The sequence below is a fragment of the Poecilia formosa genome, unplaced genomic scaffold (genome assembly GCF_000485575.1).
Source record: "Poecilia formosa unplaced genomic scaffold, Poecilia_formosa-5.1.2 Scaffold81, whole genome shotgun sequence".
Classification (NCBI taxonomy): domain Eukaryota; kingdom Metazoa; phylum Chordata; class Actinopteri; order Cyprinodontiformes; family Poeciliidae; genus Poecilia; species Poecilia formosa.
Window position 1 is genome coordinate 577,741 of NW_006800020.1, and position 20,059 is coordinate 597,799.

The window sequence follows — 20,059 nt, forward strand, 5'->3', positions numbered from 1 at the left end:
ATGACTCAATATGTTTTCCAAACTGTATAGTTGTATTGTATTATTATTATTTTGTTAATCTTTAGCTTGTGTACTGTAATTTGCCATGACATTTGATCTTTGTAAACACCAGCAATCCATTATTTTATGAAATAAAATAATGGATGGGTTATCCTTTTCATAATATGACAGCAGTGTGTTCTTAGGCAGGGGCTTCTTCTGACCTGCTGTACAATGAACTGCTACTACTGGAGATCCCACCTGTCCAGAATCATCCGTAATCACTTTGAAAAAAATGTGTATATAAATTACATTAAGTTTCCCTTTCAGATTGGAGTATTTTAATATTGTAATTGAATCAATGAGATTAAATCCAGGAGAGGCTAGTCTAACATATAAATAAAGATGTATCTCTTTGAGTAAAAACAAAGCAAGAAATTGTATTTGTGGAAAGTGAAAGCAGACCCCCCCTTCCCCCAGCCCCCCTCTTCCCCTCCGTCCAGTCACCTATTTAATAAATGCCCACGCGCTTAATATTCATTTAACCGTCCATGGTTGCAACCGTACGTCGAGGAGCCTGGAGCTTTGGCAAGTTCAACCTACCGCTATTTACTAATTTTCCTGAACAAATGAATAGCTGTGTACAGTAAGCGGCTGAACATATATTCCGCTTAGAGTAGACGTTTGGTCCAAAACTTAACTGTTATTAGCCTCAGCTACCGGCTAAGTTAGCTCTACGTAGCCGAGAAAGCTAACGTGACTAACGTTTGTTAACGTCCGCAATAGAGGGGAGAGCATTGTGACTTGGAGGAAGGAAGGAAACTTGATAAGCAGGATCACTGCGTACTGCTGCTTGTGCAAAGCTAGCACACTTTCAGACCACTAGCTTCTTACTGTGACGCGTTCAGAAAAGGTGGTCAAATCTAAGTACACGGTGTGATATTTCACACTGCTTAGCTTATTAGGTATGTTGATTTACAAACATCTTGGCAACGCGTCGCTTGGCTAGTTTGCGGTTTCCTAGAGCTAGTCCGTTAGCAACAAACTTCTGAAAAAGTTGCTAATCCACTTTGGCTTTTTGACTATCATAGGAAATATAAGAAGATCGGAGTATTTTTCTGAACAAACCCCCTCTGAATCGCGTCAGCACCAAGGGAACCTAGTAAAAGGACTCATGGCATCGGACGTGAAAGAAAGTGAAGTGTTGAAGGGTGCAAGTAATACAAGTTTGAACAATAGCGACTCAGACTGTGTCACACCCAGCAGGACTGATGGGGATTTGGGAAACAGACAGACAACTAGTCTCTCGTCTTCCGGAGAGTCGAGAATGGAGAGTGACCAGGATTTACAGGGTAGCTCAGCCTCAGCGTTGGAAAATCGCGAAAAATCTCGTCGAGAAAATGTGACCAAAACAAGAAGGACAACGCCAGGAAAAGTGCAAAAACAGTCTGGAGGAGGAAGCTCTGCCCCGGTTAGCCTTCCCAAGCCGCATTCACCGCCAGAAGTATCAGGAAGGTGTGTATTGATTAAACTGTTAACATGTGTGTAATTTCACATCCCACCAGAATTTAAATCAAAATAACTGGTATGCATCTTTTTAAACATTTTCGGAAGTTTGTTTCTTTTTTCTTTTCTTTTTTAAGCTAGAAATTCTTCAGTGCCAGTTAACCTTGTCAGGTGTCTTGAAAGAAAACATTTCTGTCAGGGCGCAGATCCCCTTTTAACCGTACCCATTTTTCATTAGTCTGCATGTTTGTTCCTACATGAACTTCCCCTTATTCTCGCTGTTGAAAATGTAACAAAAATAGAGATTATTTCGAAATTAAGAAAGCATAAACTCGTTTAGGAAGGTCTAAAGAATTCGCAGCATGATTTAAATTCCCAAAGACATAAGTTCAGCTCATGCAATTTATAACGAGCTGGATTCAAATTGCTACTCAAAAATTGAATGGCATTAAAGAAACAAATTGATTTCTCAAATTACAGTTTACAGCAAAATATTTATAGTGGAATTCCTTGTACTTGTCTGTTCATCAGGTTTATTTCTCAGAAGGAGCAGAAAGTAACTTCTAGTTTAAAATCATGCATACTTAAAAACTTGCTTACTCAATATAGACGATGCTCACAGCTAAAAGTCAATGGATGAGAAGCATTGAAGCTCCAATTGGTGATCTAGGTTTCCAAATGATGTGTCATTGCAGTTTTACTTAGTAATTCCAAATGCCGCTTCTTTTATAAGACCTCCTAGTACTGTGAAAGTGTATGAAATCACCCCAAAATAATTTCGAGTCCCGTCCATCTACACAAGCATTTTCACTGAACTTTTACTCGGACAGCTACAGTTAAATCACAAGAATGCCATACTAACTGAAATGATTCCAAACGAAAAGATCTATCTAAATTGAATTCTTTGATATGTTGTGGTTCAAATTCTGCCTCAAGAAGCTTGTTGATTTCAGATCAATCGATGGCAAATGTAATCAGATTTAGATATGTTTATGCTGATGTTTATTAGAGTGGTAACTATTGGGTTCCTGTGACCAGACTGGTTTTAGCAGCATTTTTATAGCATATTATCTTTAAACATGTGATGAAAATAAATTTCACAATGACTTTATTTTTGGGAAAACTACCTGTTTTTTCAAATGAAGCAAAGATTTAAAGAGGCAGTATTATGTAAAATTGACTTTTGAGTTTTACATCATGTTTTAATTATTATTCCCTCATCAAACACATACATGGAGGGTTGCTTTTTTGTTTTTTTTGTCAATCTTGTTTGAGGAATTCTTTAATCTCCAGTGGCAACCATTCATAACAAATCACAGTTGGCGTTTTGAAGAATCTAAGCAGCATAAAATAATTCAGTAAGACTTTGACCAGTTCATATACTTTACATGCATTTTGTCCTAAGGAGGTCATGATGCTGAAAAAAGCTCTTTAAATTCTTGCAACAGAATAAAGGTTTCCTAAATATTAAAGTGTGTTTTAAATAACTTCTTTAAAGTGCTGCTTCTTTGTTTCCTTCCTCATCATTCCTTCTAGTTTTTGGTTTCTGCTGGTACCATATGCAAACTCCCATTATACATCTGTCAAAAATTCATACCAAGTGTATGAATTTTACATTTTAAGATGAACCTACCAGAAAAGTATGGGATTTTACATGTATGGGAACACCAAAACCTGTAAGAATGGTTTAGGTCATTTCTATTCTACAATTATCATTGTTTACAATATTTACAATTCACCACAGCTTTGTACTCTGATCACCTGAGGAAGTAGGTTTTGTTTTTCTTCCTGCTTGTGCATATCAAGACAAGCGGTAAGAACTTGTAAGAAATCAGTGCACATTTAAAAAAAAAAAAAAAAAAAGTCAGATGTTCTGTGTGGGGAAAATAGGTATTGGATTTCTAATGAAATCACAAAATGGCACATTATTGTGTTTGACATCTCGCACAGACATCTTCACAGTTTAACTTCACCTTTACATTTCCATATAAATAGACATTGTGTGGCGACTTATGCAGCTTTATGTAAGCTCAGTGTTGTGATTCAAGTTTTACTTTTTTTTGAAGTTTGGCTTCCTTTTGCTAAAGTAGCTTACGATTAGTCTTTCCACTTTGTCTGCAGTTTTCCTTTGAAGGAAGCAATTTACCTATTTCAGCTGTTGGGTTGTGTAGATATTGCCATTTCTAATCAGATGCCTAAATGGGTTTATTCTGACATTAAATGCCAAATCTGTGGAATTTCTGTACAAGCACAAATGCATTGTTGTAGCCTATTAAAGGGGGCTCTGTATAAATTCCACATTTATCATTAGTTAGGCATATGGCTTATAAACTGAGCTCTTAGCAGAAGCTGGTAAGCTTTCAAATGGCAAAATACCTGATTAGGAGACCAGTTACAAGCTGAAGCTTTTGACTTGATGCTTAAACATGGGACTAAAAGAGTATTGTAGGATAATTGGCCCCACAAAGCGTCACATATGAGTATTGTGGTGCTTTCTCATGAATGGTGTTGTGGTTACTCTCCATGTATTACTTCAAGAGGCTTCTGAATATTAAATCTTATGATTAACCTACCTATGCACAGCAATAATTACTTTCATTTAAAATTTCATCTGTTTTATGCATAGTAGGGAATCAGTTTAACACAGTGTTTCTCAACCCTGGTCCTCACCTGGATCACAGCTGCATGTTTTAGGTATTTCCCTTCTGCTACACACCTGAATTGTAGCTCTGGGTGATTAACGGGCTTCTGCAGTACTTGATGACCATGCAATCATTTGAATCAGCTGTTCTGGAATAGAGGCACATCTAAAACATGGACAGCAGGGGGGTGGTGAGGACCAGGGTTGAGAAACGCTGGTTTAGCACATCAGTTCGGTTTAAAAGGAAGCTATACAACGTAGACTTTCAAACTTGCTAATTTTCTTTGAGACTATCAACAGAGATGGCTTTCAGTGAGCCTGAAGGAAGGTTTAATTTACCTTAGACTTCAGTAAAGGCTAAATTAGTCCCAGTTTACTTGATGAAATGATTTTATCCTCAGTGCACCAGTGTCTTTAAAAACAGGCTCCTAGTGTCTGACTCAGTAACCCCAAAACAAACAGCGCTGTGGTATTTTGGCAAATGAGTTCAACTTTAAGGCTTCCTGACTAATCCCATTAAGACTGTATGCATCACCTTTAAAAAAAATGACCAATTATGTCTTTACATTTTACAGATAATCTGTGGTGGCTCACTCTTGAACTTTGCCCATTTTATTCTACAAAAGTCCTGTTTATTAGCAATTGGGTTCAGTTAACTATGAAATGTTGAATTCTTGTTTGTGTCCCCCCTCCTCCACAAGCAGCTTGGAGCGGCAAGAGTCAGTCGCCACTACAGAAGCTCGTCTGAGAATGGAAGGAGTTGAGCTGAAGGAAGAGTGGCAAGATGAAGACTTCCCAAGGTACTGAGATGCCCAGATGCAGTATAAAATGTTTTATGCATAGTCCCTTTTGCCCACATTATGGGCAAAAATTTGAAAATCAGAAAGTACTAAAGTTAAGATTATTAACTTATTTTTCATCAGGCCCCTCCCAGAGGAAGAGGAGCTTGATGAGTTTTTTTCTGGAACCTCTGAAGAGAGAGACCCTGGTAATCATAACTTCATATTACTGTACAAATAACAAAAAAATCTGAACTTTTTAAAATGTTGTTTCAGATCTTAATTTTAAAGTTAAATCTTTGAGGACTCCTGAGTCTTAGTTGGACTTTTTTCTGTTTTTTTATTTTTTTTATTTTTTTCAAAATATAATTTTAGTCATTGCATTCAAAATGAATTATTTAGTCTATTTTTAAAATGGCTGCACATATTATAGAACTACTAACAGTTATCTGTCCCAGGTTATGGAGAGGACCAAAGCAAGAAGGCCAAGAAAAAACTGTCCGCTCCAGACATGAGTTTGACTCTGGACCGCAGCGAAGGTTCTCTTCTCTCTGATGAGCTGGAGGAAATTACAGATCTGGACCTGGATGACATGGAGACGCCTTCAGACAACAGCAATGAGTTTGAATGGGAAGGTAAAAAGCACTGTGTTGGTCTTATGATTGTTTCTTGTAACACCGATTATTTTACTTTTCCTTACTAACAGAATGGCAAAGTAACCCCAGTAAACATGGTGATGGAAAAAGTGATGAACTCTTGGGAACATGCATGTAGGGCTGGGTGGTAAATAGATTTTATCGATTGAGTTTTCAGTTTTTTGAAGATTTCAGTTTTTCCCCCTCCTTGATTTCCATAGTTCAGAGTGTTGTCAGCCTAGCCAGGGCCTACCAGCTTGGTTGTCAAGTGTGTTTCACAGATTCTATTTATTTGAACTTTGAATTCAGGTCAACTCGCAGAAAGAATAATGGAAATAAAAACCAGCGTTTGTAAATACTTTTGTAATGTTTTTTTTTTTTTTTAAGAAAAATCAAGAAAATCTACTAAAATTGAATTTGGTATGAAAAATCAGATTTTATATTCAAGCTTCACCACCAGCACCTACATGCATGTGAGATCTTCTGAGAAGCTAGACTTCAGTTTTGAAATGAGAAGCTGCCTGGTCTCGTTTTGCTAAACTTCATCTATAAACATTGTCCTTCACAGACTTTTTAGGGGTTTTTTTTGGTAGCTTACCTCCTCAACTCTGTTTAAAATGCTGTTTGTTGTTCTTGTTCCCACATTGCTGCATTCCTCTTTCTCACTTGGAAGAGTTGTTTCCTATGTCTGCCTGGAAACAGGCTGCAGCCCAACAGCAGGTTTTTCTCTTCCTGTGGTAAGAGTTCTTGGACAGACTTCATTTATGTTTTACAAACCACAAGTAAATCAAATCCTTTATCCCAATCATCTCTTCACTTGTTTGAACGTACTTTCTCCCATATGTTATATTTCTTGCTTTTATTTTGATTATTTTTGCCTCGTTTTTTATTTTAAATATTCATTTTCTAAGGTACTAAGTTTATCACTTCAGAAATGGTTTATTTTCAATATATTCACTATCTTACATTTTCTCTTAAGGGCATGCATTTAAATAAATCCTGTAGATCAGGGGTGTCAAACTCCAGTCCTCGAGGGCCGCTGTCCTGCAGTTTTTAGATGCGTCACAAAACACTGGAATGAAACTGCTTAATTACCTCCTCCTTGTGTCGACAAGTTCTCCAGAGCCTTGCTGATGACCTAATTATTCTATTCAGGTGTGGTGCAGCAGAGGAACATCTAAAAGTTGCAGGACACCGGCCCTTGAGGACTGGATTTCGACACCCCTGCTGTAGATGATACAATGAGAATAGCTTGTCTCTTAGTGGAAAATATGGACCAGATAAGGAGAAAACAAATCAATATTGAAATTTTAAATTTGTTGTATATTGTAGATGGGCTTACTGTATAAACATTCCCATATAAGTGTTTCAGTTGAATTTATTTGTGTAGTTTGACTTTGCGATCATCCAAATACTTGTCTCAAATGTTGAAACGCCGTGCGGCAATAGATGTACAAAATACACACAGAAGTTCCTAGGGTGTTTCTGGGAAGAACAATTCGGTGCAATCAGGTGTTTACATACATTTATATTGGAATAATTTTTTTTCCACACTGTCTGAAATTAAATCGGACAGAACAGGTTTGTCACAATAACTTTTGTTGGACAATAAATTGTGCCACAAGTTATTGCAATAAACAGTGATGTTTTGAGCTACAAGTAATGTTTACAGCATAAAAATGTAAGCACACTGTCTCAAACATTAATAAACTTTAATTTGTAAAGAACATTTAAACCTGGAACTTGGTTAGGAACATTTTTTAGTTTTGGTTGCTTTAGCAGAATATTCCTGTTACTGACCTCTCAGTAGTTTGTAGTAATTTTGGCCAATTCCTCCCAACAGACTGGCTGAAACTGAGTCAGGTTTGCAGGCAGCTGTGCTAACAGACTCCATGTCCTGCCCACAAATTTTCCATGAAACTAAGATTACATCTTTATGAAGTGATATTGGTACCCTCCAAATATCACTTTATAACTATTTTGATAGTGGTGAAAGAAAATAAGTAGTTTGCTTTTCTACAGAGTATGTAAATATCTTACTTTTAGCGTTTGTCAATTTTAGTTGTCATGTGATGTTTTGTGTGCATTATGAAAAAAATACTTTTTTTTTTTTTTTTTGTTTTTTTTCCCTTCATCTTCCTAATAAAAGGCCTGGAAAGAGATAATGAACTGCAGCTATGATTGTTGGATTTTAATCTGAGAGCAAAGCATGTTAAGATACAGATGATCAACTGGATGTAATTGGAGCATGAGGAAAATGATCTAAAGATTTGAATGTATACTTGATGAAAAATGCTCTGATTTTAATCGCACAAATATTGAATGGCTTAATTTATTCGTTTGCTAAAATATACATTTAGTTACTTTTTTTTTTTTCTTTCAGATGATCTTCCTAAACCAAAAACCACAGAAATACTACAGAAAACTGTCGATTCAGTCCAGGAATATTCAGCCACAGAGGAGCGGGAAGAAGGACGACGATGGAGGATTTTCCGTTTTGGAGATCAAGATCACAGAGTGGACATGAAGGCCATTGAACCTTACAAGAAAGTCATCAGCCATGGGGGTCAGTGTAATCTTACTGCCATGCACAAAAGCACAATGACTTGAGTTTGATGGTTTTAGTATTCCACACACAAAAAACATTTATACATGTTTGATATGTTGTCTGCAGGTTATTACGGAGACGGTTTGAATGCCATCATTGTGTTTGCTGTTTGCTTCATGCCTGAGAGCGGTCAACCAAACTACAGATACATCATGGATAATTTATTCAAGTAAGAGTCTGTGAATTAATTGGGATCTTACAGCCGGTATTAGAAACGATTACTTAACATGTGATTTCTTCTCCAGGTATGTCATTGGCACACTGGAGCTGCTGGTTGCTGAGAATTACATGATTGTGTATTTGAATGGGGCAACATCTCGGAAAAAGATGCCAGCTGTTGGCTGGCTCAGAAAGTGCTACCAGCAGATCGATCGCAGGTAATTCAGCACAACTCTAAAAAAGATGCTGTTGTCATAAGTAGAATAAAGATGTCACCATTTTCGTTTAGTCCACTTAGGAGACCATGGTTAATTTGAGCTTTCTTAACCTCTGAATGGTCTCTTTGTATAGGTTGCGGAAAAATCTAAAATCGCTGATAATTGTCCACCCCTCCTGGTTCATTCGTACCCTGCTGGCACTCACAAAACCCTTCATAAGGTATGTTGTGGGTATAAATATTAGAAAAATTGAAATGATTAATGCAAAAATATTTGTATTGTGCCTTTTCTGTTTCCTTCTGCAGCTCCAAGTTTTCTCAGAAAGTCAAGTATGTGTACAGCTTGAAAGACCTTGCTGAGCTTGTCCCTATGGAGTACGTGGCCATACCAGAATGTATCAAACAGTGAGTATTCAACACACGAACGCCGTTCAGTTTAGTTTTTCCAGTTAAATTTATAACTTTTTGAAGGTTGAATTCTCACTCTGTTTTCAGTAGAAACAAAATACAGGAGAGGGTATAAGCTGCTAAATCTTCAACAGTTGCTTGAAGATGGATGGGGATACCCTCTGCACAAATAATGGTTGTCCTGACAACAGATTGTCCCACCTGAGCTGAGTCTTTACAGCTCCTCTAGTGCTACCATGAGCCTCTTGGCTGCTTCTCTCAATATTGCTCTCCTTCTCCACAACGTTCTCCCTGACTTGTCTGATGTGTTCGTTGGTCTTCATGATGCTGCTTGATAAACACTATAAAATAATCCAGCTGTATTTATACTGAGATCAAAGTAGATAAGACTGGTTCTGTTTCTGGTAAGTCCACTTGTGAAGGCAAGAAGGATTTTATTTGGCGTAATACACATGCAGAGCCAACCTTCGACTTTATTTGTAAAAGAAAATCATGGATTGTTTCCGTTCACTTAAAAATTACAACTTTGTGTTGCTCTATCACATAAAACTCAACGAAGTTTGTAATCATTGAATGGGAAAAAAGTGGAAGAAGGCAGCTGTATATGCACTGCCAATACAAAGTGTTGAATTGCATTTTGTTTGCTCGCTACTCAACCAGACACATCAGCATGTTCTAGTCGCTCAAAGGCGATCTCCTACTGCTTCCAAAGTGTTGAATTTCAGTTTCTTTTTGCTACACTGTTACATTCCTCTTTGTAGTTATTACTCACTTTTACATTCTCCTCAGACTTGTAGAGTAAGACTGTCTACTTCATTTTTTAAATATGTTGTAAGATGTTAAAAAAAGATGGAACCAAGCTATGATTAAAAGCACTTTTAGCCTGCACCGTCGGTACACAGTTGCCAGTTATCAATGTGTTTTTTTACGTCAACAGTTAGCTGGTTCCACTTCAGTTTACAATACGGCACTTCGAAGGATTGTTGTTGGATGCCGATCATTGAAAAATCATGATCTGCATTAATGTAGACATTAGCTTCAAATTAGAGCAAGCATTTAGTTCACAGAATTTTTTAGCACTGGGATGAAATCTAGGCTCTAACAGCTTAGATCTATCATTCCCCAGACCTAAAGCTTTTTAGGTCTGGGGAAAAAAAATAATAATAAAAAATATACAATTTGTGTCTATACAATAGGAAAGATATTTGTGAAATATTGTGAATAGATGAAACGCACGTAGTCTTCATGTTATTAGTCTCCACTGTTTTTAAGATACTGCTCAAAAACTCTGAGAATCTCTGCACGTTTTCTCTTGTTGGTTGTTGTCTACATTTTCTCTGCTTAAACCAGTTTTCCTGCCCCTCTTAAGGTTTGATGCTGAAAAAAATAGGAAAAGCAATAAAAGGTATTTGCTCTTTGACCAAGGGTCAGTTTCTGCATCCTTTTGCATTTCGTGAAACTAACAATAAATTGATCAGATAGCTTGCAGAAACGCACCAAGACACCTATTCTCTTTATTCTCTTAAAGGAAAGACAATCTCCTCTGCAAATCTCAACTGATGTGATTTAAATTCCAAATAAACAGACTGAATGATTGTCTGCTCATTAAAATGGGTGGCTTGGTGAATGTTTAACCAGCTAAATTCTTGTCTGAGCCAGCAATGCAAAGTTAGCAGCATAATTTTATTCTATATAGTTTTTTTTAATTGTTTACAAATATTGTCAGTCTTTACATTTTGCAAAAGGCTTTTTGTATTTCAGAATATACATTTTCTTACCCAGTTTAGAAAGTAATGTAGCAACTTTAAACAGTTTATATTAAAATAACTGTACACAGATTTTCTTGATGTCACACTTACTGGCACTTATTTCTTTTTAAAACAAAGCCCAAAAAGCAAACGGGTTTAGAGTTGCTGCAGTTTATATTTGGTTAGTTGTTTTTTTTTGTCCAAGTTAGTGCCACAAGGAACTAGTTTGTCCCCGTCATTGTGGTGTGTGTGGTTGCACTGTTTCACATTAACCGTGTCCTCACATGGTTGTCAGTAAGTGGCCCTCACTGAACGCCCAGCTTGTTCACGCTCACAGCTTCTTGCATGACTCACTCCCTGCACTCCTGCTCCCCACTGATGTTTTGGTAAATGGATCGTTTGTCAGCTTTCCTCTTGCACTCGGAAATGTACTGCTCTTTCCTGATAAGTGATTAATGTTCAGCTGCTGCTGTGATTAGTATAACTGATTGAAAAGTATAACGTTATTTAACTGTGAAGGACAGAAAAGTTTTCAGTTTATAACCCGTTAAAACAAAAGTTCTTGTGAGGAGTTGCACATTACGAACTTCTTGACATTAAGACTAACGGGCTCCTAGAAATATTAAGGACTTATGCACATTTCTCCAATTCCTTCATTTTTTGTTGGGTTGAAAATGGCCACCTCTATCAAGAAACTTGCAGCTTTGTTCTGCTTTTATTTGGAGTGAAATTGTGATGAGTCCAAATCTGAATCAGTAGGTCAGACCTCAACCAAAATTGGCCTGATTGATACATAACAGCTAAAATCCATTTGAGACGCATAAAATGCATTAATTTGATTTACCGCACTTTCCAATAAGCTGGAAGATGGATGTCCAGTAAATGCATAGATTGGTCCTTAAAAGACACTTGCGTGTTCTCGAAGGAAATCAAAACATTGCTATGGACACTTGGTATTGACTTTCTAGGGGAACTAAAATTTATCCATTTTTAGTGAAAGGTATGATTTGAACATTTTCTAAATGTGAATCTTTGGGTCAAGCCAAAAAAAAAATCAGTTGACCAGCAACGGCCTAAAATGTGTTTTTGAAAGTCTAAACTGGCTTGATCCACCATCTTGTAACAAGCTGCATATGGACAAATTATTGAATTTTAAAACGGAGATCTGAATGGACTCTGACTTTTTTCTTTTTTTTTGGGAGGGGACATTTGAGACAGGATTTTTATTTTTCTTACATTTATCCCAGTCTGAACACATTTCAGGGTGCGATTCCCAAAAAGTTATATTTTTAGAGGTCATTGTTGTAAGCTGATCCTGACTGATTGCATCGATACCTCCCCAGACTCACAGCTGACTTCTGAATGTTTCTGCAGAGTTGACCAGGAAATATCTGGGAAGGTGGAGATGGCTGCTGCTGCTGTTCCTGAGTGACCATTTCACAGCACCACATGAGGAGTCTCAATCTCTCCAACTCCTGTCCTCATGTTTAGGTTCTGCTCAGTTACAGGAGATTTTTTTTTCTGCACCTAGAGTGCATTTTTTAATCTATGCTGTTACATTTTCAGACATTTTTGCTGTATTTTTTTCTTATCAAACAACCTAACCCTTATAACTTTGCCCAATATTTGCTGTTTGAAATATTGTAATTTGCCTTTTAGTCCCCCATGTTAAGACACACCTGTTTTAGTTAAATCCTCACTATTTGACACTTTATTACAAGTGGTTGCTGCATGTTCTGCTTTGTTACATTGAAATATATATTTATATTCAGGGTGTTAAAGGAGAGAAATTTAATATATTTTTATGAACTGATTTTTAAACTGCAATTTATAGGTGTCAAACTCACAGAGTGGCATTTTATGTAAAGTGTCGGCAGCACCTTTTTTCCACTGTTCATTGCTGATGTTCTGTTAAAATTTCACCTGGGGAAAATAAAGCTTTATTTTGTTGGCCCTCACTGGGATGTGCCTTCTGGTTGTTGGAAAGAGCCTGAAACAAATTAGATTAAATATCCATGTATACAGGGTTTGTGGAAAATTGAGAAGTAAATTTGTCTAAAGATGTTGCATTTTATTCAGTTATGTCTTGCATATGTACACTGGTTGTGTTAATGCTTATTCTGTCAACCAGTTTCTTTTTGAAGTGGTCAAGAAGCAACCAGAGACCGTGTTAATCGTACATCATCTACTTTTAGCTCAAAGTTTATAATGGGGTTTTTCCTTAAAAACAAATTTTAACTTGCCAACATGCTGTCCAAGCCCCGATTATGATTAATGTATAAAGTAAGACGACAATGGAGAGGTTACCGTCTTGTGCCCAGGTTGCATGCTAGAATGACCAAATGTCAGGTTATTAAATCAGCTGTACAAACTGTATTAAAGGTGATTTTGTAGTTCATGTAGGACTTCAATCTAACTATTGGAAGGAAAAAAAAAGTTAACTGTATTCATGCATAGTTGTGGAATTCCAAAAATGTTTACCTCTTTGGAGATTCTTATTACCACAAATTAAATCCACAAAATGTGCAGATTTTATTGAAATTCAAGATTTGGAACATTGCATAAGAAACTGAATACCATTCTGACACAATAAGTAAAGTTTAAAAAAAAAATGTACACCTGTGCTCTGCTAGTAAGCTAGCAGCAGTAAGCAATTGCATTTTATTTGCCTAATTCCTACAAGACAAATTTGCACATCAAACGCATTACAGATAACATTACAACTGTAATAAAATGTGTTTAACAGCCAGTAATAAAAATTTTAAAAAATAACACACTTTATTTTTGACATTTCACTGATGATACCGACCTTGTATGTTTACTCGGGGTCATCACCCTGTGAGAATCTTAAACCAGCTAATACCAATCGGATGTTCTATTGCAATAAGGTACGAAGCTTCTCAAACTTCACCTGCTCTGTTTGAAAAGAAAACTATATACATTTTAGATTCTACAAGAGGTTTGGATATTGCAGAGAACGCAGGGGGTCATGACCCGAAGCTTTGAAACGCAGAACTGACTCCAAGCACCTGATGGAAATGTCATCGACTTCTGGGTCAAACTTATTTGCAAAGAGGTGCTGCTGTCTCAGGAGCCACAGGAGGTCGCCGGCGCCATACACACACACGGCTCTCCTGTAGGTCCCCATACATGGATAGTACGGAGCTCCTTTTTTCACGTCTCCTGTTAAATAAGACCACTTGACAACTCGGGCGAGAGCCAGCATGTCCGACGTGTCATATTTGCCGTTTGGGGGCACTGATCCAGGAACCGAGGACATCCTCTGCAGGGTGGCCCACATGTGTTCGTCTGGACTGTATGTGTCTTTTTCCCATTCCATGAATTTCTGAACCTCTCTGTTCTGCATCACGTATTTCACAAAGGCCCTAGAGACCACAAAGTAGGCGTTTCCTGAGAACATTGGGCTACTGATGGGCGGTGGGCTTTTTCTCACGTCCGTTCTGATGACGCCGTTGGCGACATTGTGGTGGTACTGCCAGCGACCTTTCTTGGAGACACTGGTGACTTCAGTTTCCATGCTGTTCCTCCCATTGAGGACTTTCAGAGCCATCACCATCTCCCTATTGGTTTTGATGGGAAAGTCTGTCCCACAGGTATTCAAAAGGTATTTCCACCGAACTTCAGAGTGCAGCAGATCTTTCATGCAGTTCAGATCTGCCTGCACTCTGGACCATGAAGCATACACAACACTTTCTAATTTACTGGCTACAAAAACATTGGGAAAGCAGGAAACTACTTCCTTCACAGCCCTGTGAAAAGACAGGGAAGACTTCTGGTCAATATGGACGCAGTAGATGTTCTGCGGAGCATAAATAGATCGTAGGAGTCGTTCAAACATCTCTATCTTCTCGTGGATCACCATGGAGTATGCAATGGGAAAATTTAGCTCCTCCTCACTTAAAGGCACTGTAACGAAGCCTCTGTTCTCAATGTAAGCTGCACAATCCTTTGTTGCATTAATGTAGAAATCCTCAGAAAGAGTTGTTTTCTTACTCCTGGATGCTAGAAGCTCTTCTACTTCAGCCTTGGTGCCCTCTACATCTCCAGTGATGATAGCTAAACAGCCAGGCAGGTCAGCGGAAAACTGCTCCGGGATATGAAATTGAGAGGGCGAACTTCTGTCAATGGCGGTTTCCCAAAAAACAAAGGAAAGGAACAAACAAGCCAGGCTGAGAAAGGTGATCCACAAAAAAGTCCACCTTTTCTGGAGCTTTCTGTAAGTCATCTCTTTGCTCAGAGGCGACAGGGCAGGTGATCTCTCATCAATGCAGTTTACAGTTTGAAGGAGATTCTGTGGTACTTTATCATCCTTTTGTGGAGGTGTGTCCGATAAGATCTGAAAGGGCGGATTGACTAACGCTGCATCCTTGTCGATGATTAAATATTATCACATTGCTTACGTGAATGTAGAATTTCTAAGGAAGTTAATGTGTATTTTGTGTAGTTGTCTAAGGAGTGTCGGAACACTTATAGCTAAATTATACAAATTTATTCTGGAACATTCAGTTTCCCAGATACTCCTTTTTTTAATGTTAATTATAAAAAGAAACAATACATTTAATCAAATATGAAGGTAGTTTTTCAGTCACTGCTCACATGTCTTACTAACAGTGTGTATTATATAGATACAGGCACTTTGTAGGATCTCACAACTAAAACACAAAGAAAAAGAATACAATCGCTACAGTTCTGGCCAGATTTCCACATGCAATCTTCAAGGACAAAATGTTTTATTCATTTTAATGTTGCATTTAAATAATTGCTTTTCCAGAGTGGCCAGAGTGGAATTATTCTACAACATAAAATTTCTGTGATTTAAAAAAAATAAAATAAAATTAGAACATGTACAAGTTTGGATTTATTTGGGATTTTTGCCTCATGTACACAGTGCAGAAACTTTTACATGCACACACACTAAATTTTCTTTAAATGACCCTCAGCAGGTTGGACTTTTACCAAACCTTTTTTACACCATTACCAAGCTTCTGGCACAGACTACAACAAGCATCATGACAGTATATGTAAATATTTGTGGGAGTGTAAGAGATTATCTGCGGTGTAGAGAAATTCCATCACAAATTCAAACTTGTGCATGCAGCTCTTGTTTTAAAAATTATTTCAACTTTAAACAAAAATCATGTTCAAATAATCATTAAAAGCCTCAAATTAACACTATGATTACATGTAAACATCTGTAAATACATCTCCATGTCTTTCTAAACATAAACTAAACTACTCTTTTAAACCAAACTTTACAGTTACAATCAGTCAGCGACCGTACGCCGTGGCATGGACGCATCTAAGACTGATTTCCGATGACATCTTGGTCTGCGTCTGTGTCCTGCTCAAGGATGAAGCTGTAGCGTCTATAAACCGATCCGCCTCGGCTGGTGTAAACCACATCTACCTCGTCGCCGCTGTCGGGCTCGGGCACGCCGTGTGGCATGTTGATGCCGCCGCTCCCACTCAGTCTCTCATAGCTTTGGCTCCAGCAAAGCCTCCTCCTGGCATGTGCCTTGACCAAGGCGAAGACCGCCAGGGCCAGACCGGCTGCCAGCAGCAGGGCAACGGGCAGAGCAGCTGAGGTGTGCTTCAAAGCCCGCGAGGACATATTTGCGTCCAACTCCTTGTGATCTCCAGTCCTGGACAGAGGAGCCTCCACACAAAGAGCTAGGGAAGAGAAAAAAAAAAGATAACACTTATACTGTTTTTTTTTGTTTTGTTTTGTTTTTTTTCCCCCCCACATCAAAACAATCCTGAAATGCTTTGGCTGGCTGGCATGTTTACCTGAGCGAGTGTCACAAACACAGCAGTTGGTGTGATTCCCTGGAGCCTGACAGCAGCGGGAGCAACGGTTCTCTACAGCATGGAGGGCGAAGTCTGCGTGACAGGTCAGACAGTGGTCAGGTCTGGGGCCGACGCAGTGCCTGCAGGAGCCGTCGCAAAGCTCACAGGTTTCCTACCAAACAGCAGCACCCGTCATTGCACAGCACATGATACACAGAGCAACACACTGAAAGGAGAGCAGAGTGGCTCAATAACTACTAGTCACTTCTTTCGTTACCCTTAAACATTTCCATCTTTTGTCATATAAATGCCAAAAACCTTTTGGGGTTTGATCAAAACCCTTCCAGTTTAACTGTGTATGTTTTAGATTTTGATCCAGCTGGAAAAGGAAAGTCTTTCCCCAGTCGTAAGTGTTTACAGTCTCTTAAATGATTTCCTCCAGGAATGCTGTGTGCATTAGAGCGCCATCTATCTTCTTATCAACTCTGACCAGCTTCCCTGTCCCAAAAAGCCACAAAGAAGAGAAGCATCCCCACAGCATGATGCTGCCACTGTGACATTTTAGAGCAGGGGATGGTTTATGTTTCGGACACACAAAAAATCTCCCATGCAGGCCAGAAATACTTGTTGGCCTCGTCACATAAGAGCACCTTCATGCACATGACATGTATAACTTACACACCTTATAACTTCTTTTCTTCGATAATAACTTAGTGCTTCATATTTTTCCATAAAGAACATATTTATAGAAGGCACGACTAAAAGTTGAGCTGTCAGCAGAGTCGGCTTCAGCTGTGGATCTCGGCTGCTTCTTTGGTGATTTTCAGAACTCAAGATTCTTTTTCATAACCAAACTCTGTTGTTCCAGAGTTGATCTTCAGGGTGATGCTTACAAACCTTCACAGAATATCTGTATTTATATTAACATTTAACTACATATGAAAAAAAAAAAAAAAGCAAAACAATATGTTGTTTCCTTTCATAATTATTCACTACTTTGTCTTGGTTTATCACATTAAATGCCAATAAAATAAAATGACGACCGTGGTTGTAAGCTGATAAATAACAATACTTTTGCAAGAAACTGTAGATTTACTTTACAGTAATGTTATTTATTTATTTATTTTTTAATCCTACAGATTCATGCTTGTAATTTTGTCTCTCCCACCAACCAAAATTTGAACAAGACAGCTTTTCCTGTTCAGGAAGAAACGTAATATTAAGCAGCCTTACAGAGCACTTCTGAACATTGTAAAGGTGAGCTCACCATTTCTGAAAAGTACTGCCCCTCTTCACAGCGTGGGTAGCAGACACTGTCCTTCAGAGTGCTACCCCAGTCGCACGTCAGGCAGCCTTGAGGCGAGGAGTCTGAAATCACGTGTACACTGTATAACTAATCTGAAAATCTTATGCAAATGGAGGAAAATTTCCTTACACACATTGACATATTATAAAGACAAACTCGATTCGACAATACGGCTTATTGTTCACTCGAACGGGAACAAAAGAAAAAAAAAATGCTACAGCTGGAAATGTCTGTACCTGTGCAGGTCTGACAGCTGGTATGGCACTGTTTGCAGAGGTCATTGACCTGATAGAAGCGGTGCGGGCAGCGTTCGACGCACAGCTTGGTGCCTTGCAGCTCCAGGAGGGGAGGGAGACAGGCCCGGCAGGACTCCGGCCCCGGCCCTGTGCACAACTCGCAGGACGGGTCACATTTTTGGCAGCGAGAGCCCTGTTTGTAATACCTGAAGAAACACATAAATGATAAATGGATAATTTGATTTAAAAAAAAAATACAAAAAAAAAAAAACACTATTCATCAAAAAGTAATTAGATACGTGTCAGATTATATGTGCAACAGAGAATCAGATGAATTAGGATCGATTTGGCTCCATATGTAGGAGTCCATCGGACACCCAGGGCTGCCAGCATGTAGCTTACCACCATCAGTGTGAAGCGCTCTCAAGTCCTCTAGTCTGGATAAAGTGCTATACAAGTACAAGCCACTCAGTCAAATTACATTCTAAGAATCTGACTTCAAAATCAGACACAAGCTGCGATATTTGGATCACAGCCTTTCAGTGCAGACTGAAAAAAAACAATCAGGTTGAGCTTCAGTTTTGTACCCGGTGGGGCAGTGGAGGACGCAGAGCTGGAAGAGCCGCAGGTATCCCACAGAGCAGGTCAGGCAGTCTCGAGGCGACGCCCCAGTGCAGCTGGAGCAAACATGGTCACAAGGCAAACAGAATCCCAGTTCCTGCCCGTCAGCTTCCTGCCTTGTGGAGTACGTAGCAGCAGGGCATTCATCCACACAGCTGCTGTCTGGAGGAGAAAATAAAGAACGGTGAATACCAGCTCATATGGAATCATTTCCATATGTTCTCTGCTACTGTTCTCTTGACCCGTTCTCAGCTCTCAGCTTCATTGTGTAATTTAAAAACAGGATTCAGCATCAATTGCTCATCTTTCCAACCCTTTAAAATACTGAAAAATATATTGTTCTTATCCTCGGCTCCGATAGAAATTTAGAAGAAAAAAAATGTCAATAAAAATAAATAAAACTGTACAGTAGATACACAGTGGTGTACAAAAGTTATCACATTTGTACACCACTGCTCTCCCACTAATCTGAGACCAACTCTCCCTCTCCTGATTTCCTCCTAACCTCATTTCTCCATCCTGATGGTCTAGCCAAATTCATTTCTAATAAACTCATTGGAAGGTATTTTCCTTTCATAAATTATGTTCTTGGGCCGTGTCTCCACAGTGTTTCCCTTGGTTAGTAGTCAGGAAGAATCTGTCTACACACTTTGTCCTTCCACTCAATTTTTTATTTATATTGTTGGATACAGCACACTGTGACCACAGGGCTTCTTTGGTAATTACTGTACTTGACAACTGCCAAGTCAGCAATCTTCCCCGTGATTCTCCCAGACCTAGAATAATATTTCTGCATTAAAAATCCTTCATTTTATGTAATTTGATTTTTATTTTTTTTCACAGTTCTGAATTTATAATGAGGAATCATGTATGGTTAAAAAAATAAAACATTACAAAACCAAGTCATCTTTCAAAGTTAAGTAGAAGAAAACTTTCAGTATAACAGCATGTTGTTATTAAGCCAAATGCAGAACCTGAGTGTGAAAAAGTTAAACATACCCTTGCAGCTATTGTAGACCTATCAAATGTAAACAGAAGCGAAATTCTTCAGAAATAGCAAGCATGTCGTTTCAAAGAATTTGCTGTGTAAAGAACTTGTTCATTTGACAAGTGTTATAGGCTGAGTTGGTTGGTTGGATCCTGAACCAACCAACCAACCTTTATTTAATGTTCAGTTGAGGTCTTGTGGTTTTCCACAAGACTTCAACTGAACATTAAATAAGGACATCCTCCCAAGACGGCAGCAACGTTGGAGCTGAAGATTTGTATCTGGTTTCTACGTAAGCGTATTGTTGTCATGGAAGAAAAATTTTTTTTTGAAGACCGTCACATTGTAACGTGACAATTTTAAAGCACAAATGTTATAATACATTGTGCAAACGTGACAATTATCTTGAATAAACTTGAT

The 20,059-nt window shown here is 38.4% G+C and overlaps 3 protein-coding genes across 8 annotated transcripts in view; 1 reads left to right on the forward strand and 2 right to left on the reverse strand.

Moving 5' to 3' along the window:
- Positions 1-475: 475 nt before the first annotated feature.
- Positions 476-12,638, forward strand: bnip2 (BCL2 interacting protein 2). 6 transcript variants are annotated; one of them, XM_016673731.1, is made up of 13 exons: positions 476-567; positions 1,071-1,494; positions 4,828-4,926; positions 5,050-5,114; positions 5,364-5,540; positions 7,924-8,106; positions 8,215-8,317; positions 8,394-8,525; positions 8,659-8,745; positions 8,831-8,929; positions 10,302-10,337; positions 10,825-10,861; positions 12,055-12,638. In XM_016673731.1, exons 1-12 carry the CDS (start codon positions 531-533, stop codon positions 10,838-10,840), a joined length of 1,458 nt encoding a protein of 485 aa, XP_016529217.1. In that variant the 5' UTR covers positions 476-530; the 3' UTR covers positions 10,841-10,861; positions 12,055-12,638. The 6 variants fall into 6 exon arrangements, with proteins under 6 accessions (XP_016529217.1, XP_016529218.1, XP_007556830.1 ...); XM_016673732.1 differs by having other exon boundaries at positions 10,828-10,861; XM_007556765.2 differs by lacking the exon at positions 10,825-10,861 and having other exon boundaries at positions 477-567.
- On the reverse strand, positions 12,274-15,073 carry gcnt3 (glucosaminyl (N-acetyl) transferase 3, mucin type). The gene has a single exon (XM_007556770.2). It carries the CDS (start codon positions 14,924-14,926, stop codon positions 13,631-13,633), a length of 1,296 nt encoding a protein of 431 aa, XP_007556832.1. The 5' UTR covers positions 14,927-15,073; the 3' UTR covers positions 12,274-13,630.
- A 138-nt stretch (positions 15,074-15,211) lies between these two features.
- LOC103141227 (proprotein convertase subtilisin/kexin type 5) overlaps positions 15,212-20,059 on the reverse strand; it is a 20,076-nt gene continuing 15,228 nt past the window's right edge. Inside the window, exons 12-16 of the mRNA XM_007556771.2 lie at positions 18,618-18,813; positions 18,031-18,236; positions 17,756-17,856; positions 16,489-16,660; positions 15,212-16,371 (exon numbers count right to left, since the gene is read on the reverse strand). Coding sequence (XP_007556833.1) covers positions 16,001-16,371; positions 16,489-16,660; positions 17,756-17,856; positions 18,031-18,236; positions 18,618-18,813 — 1,046 coding nt within the window. The 3' untranslated portion in view covers positions 15,212-16,000. The remainder of the gene's footprint in view (positions 16,372-16,488; positions 16,661-17,755; positions 17,857-18,030; positions 18,237-18,617; positions 18,814-20,059) is intronic.

What these genes read in the sequence shown, in the direction of transcription:
- bnip2 (XM_007556765.2), top strand. Translation starts at nt 531, where the DNA reads ATGGTTGCAACCGTACGTCGAGGAGCCTGGAGCTTTG. An exon ending in CAATGAGTTTGAATGGGAAG is followed by an intron (nt 5,541 to 7,923) that starts GTAAAAAGCACT and finishes TTTTTCTTTCAG; the next exon opens with ATGATCTTCCTAAACCAAAA. An exon ending in GAAAGTCATCAGCCATGGGG is followed by an intron (nt 8,107 to 8,214) that starts GTCAGTGTAATC and finishes TGTTGTCTGCAG; the next exon opens with GTTATTACGGAGACGGTTTG.
- gcnt3 (XM_007556770.2), bottom strand. Translation starts at nt 14,926, where the DNA reads ATGACTTACAGAAAGCTCCAGAAAAGGTGGACTTTTTTGTGGATCACC.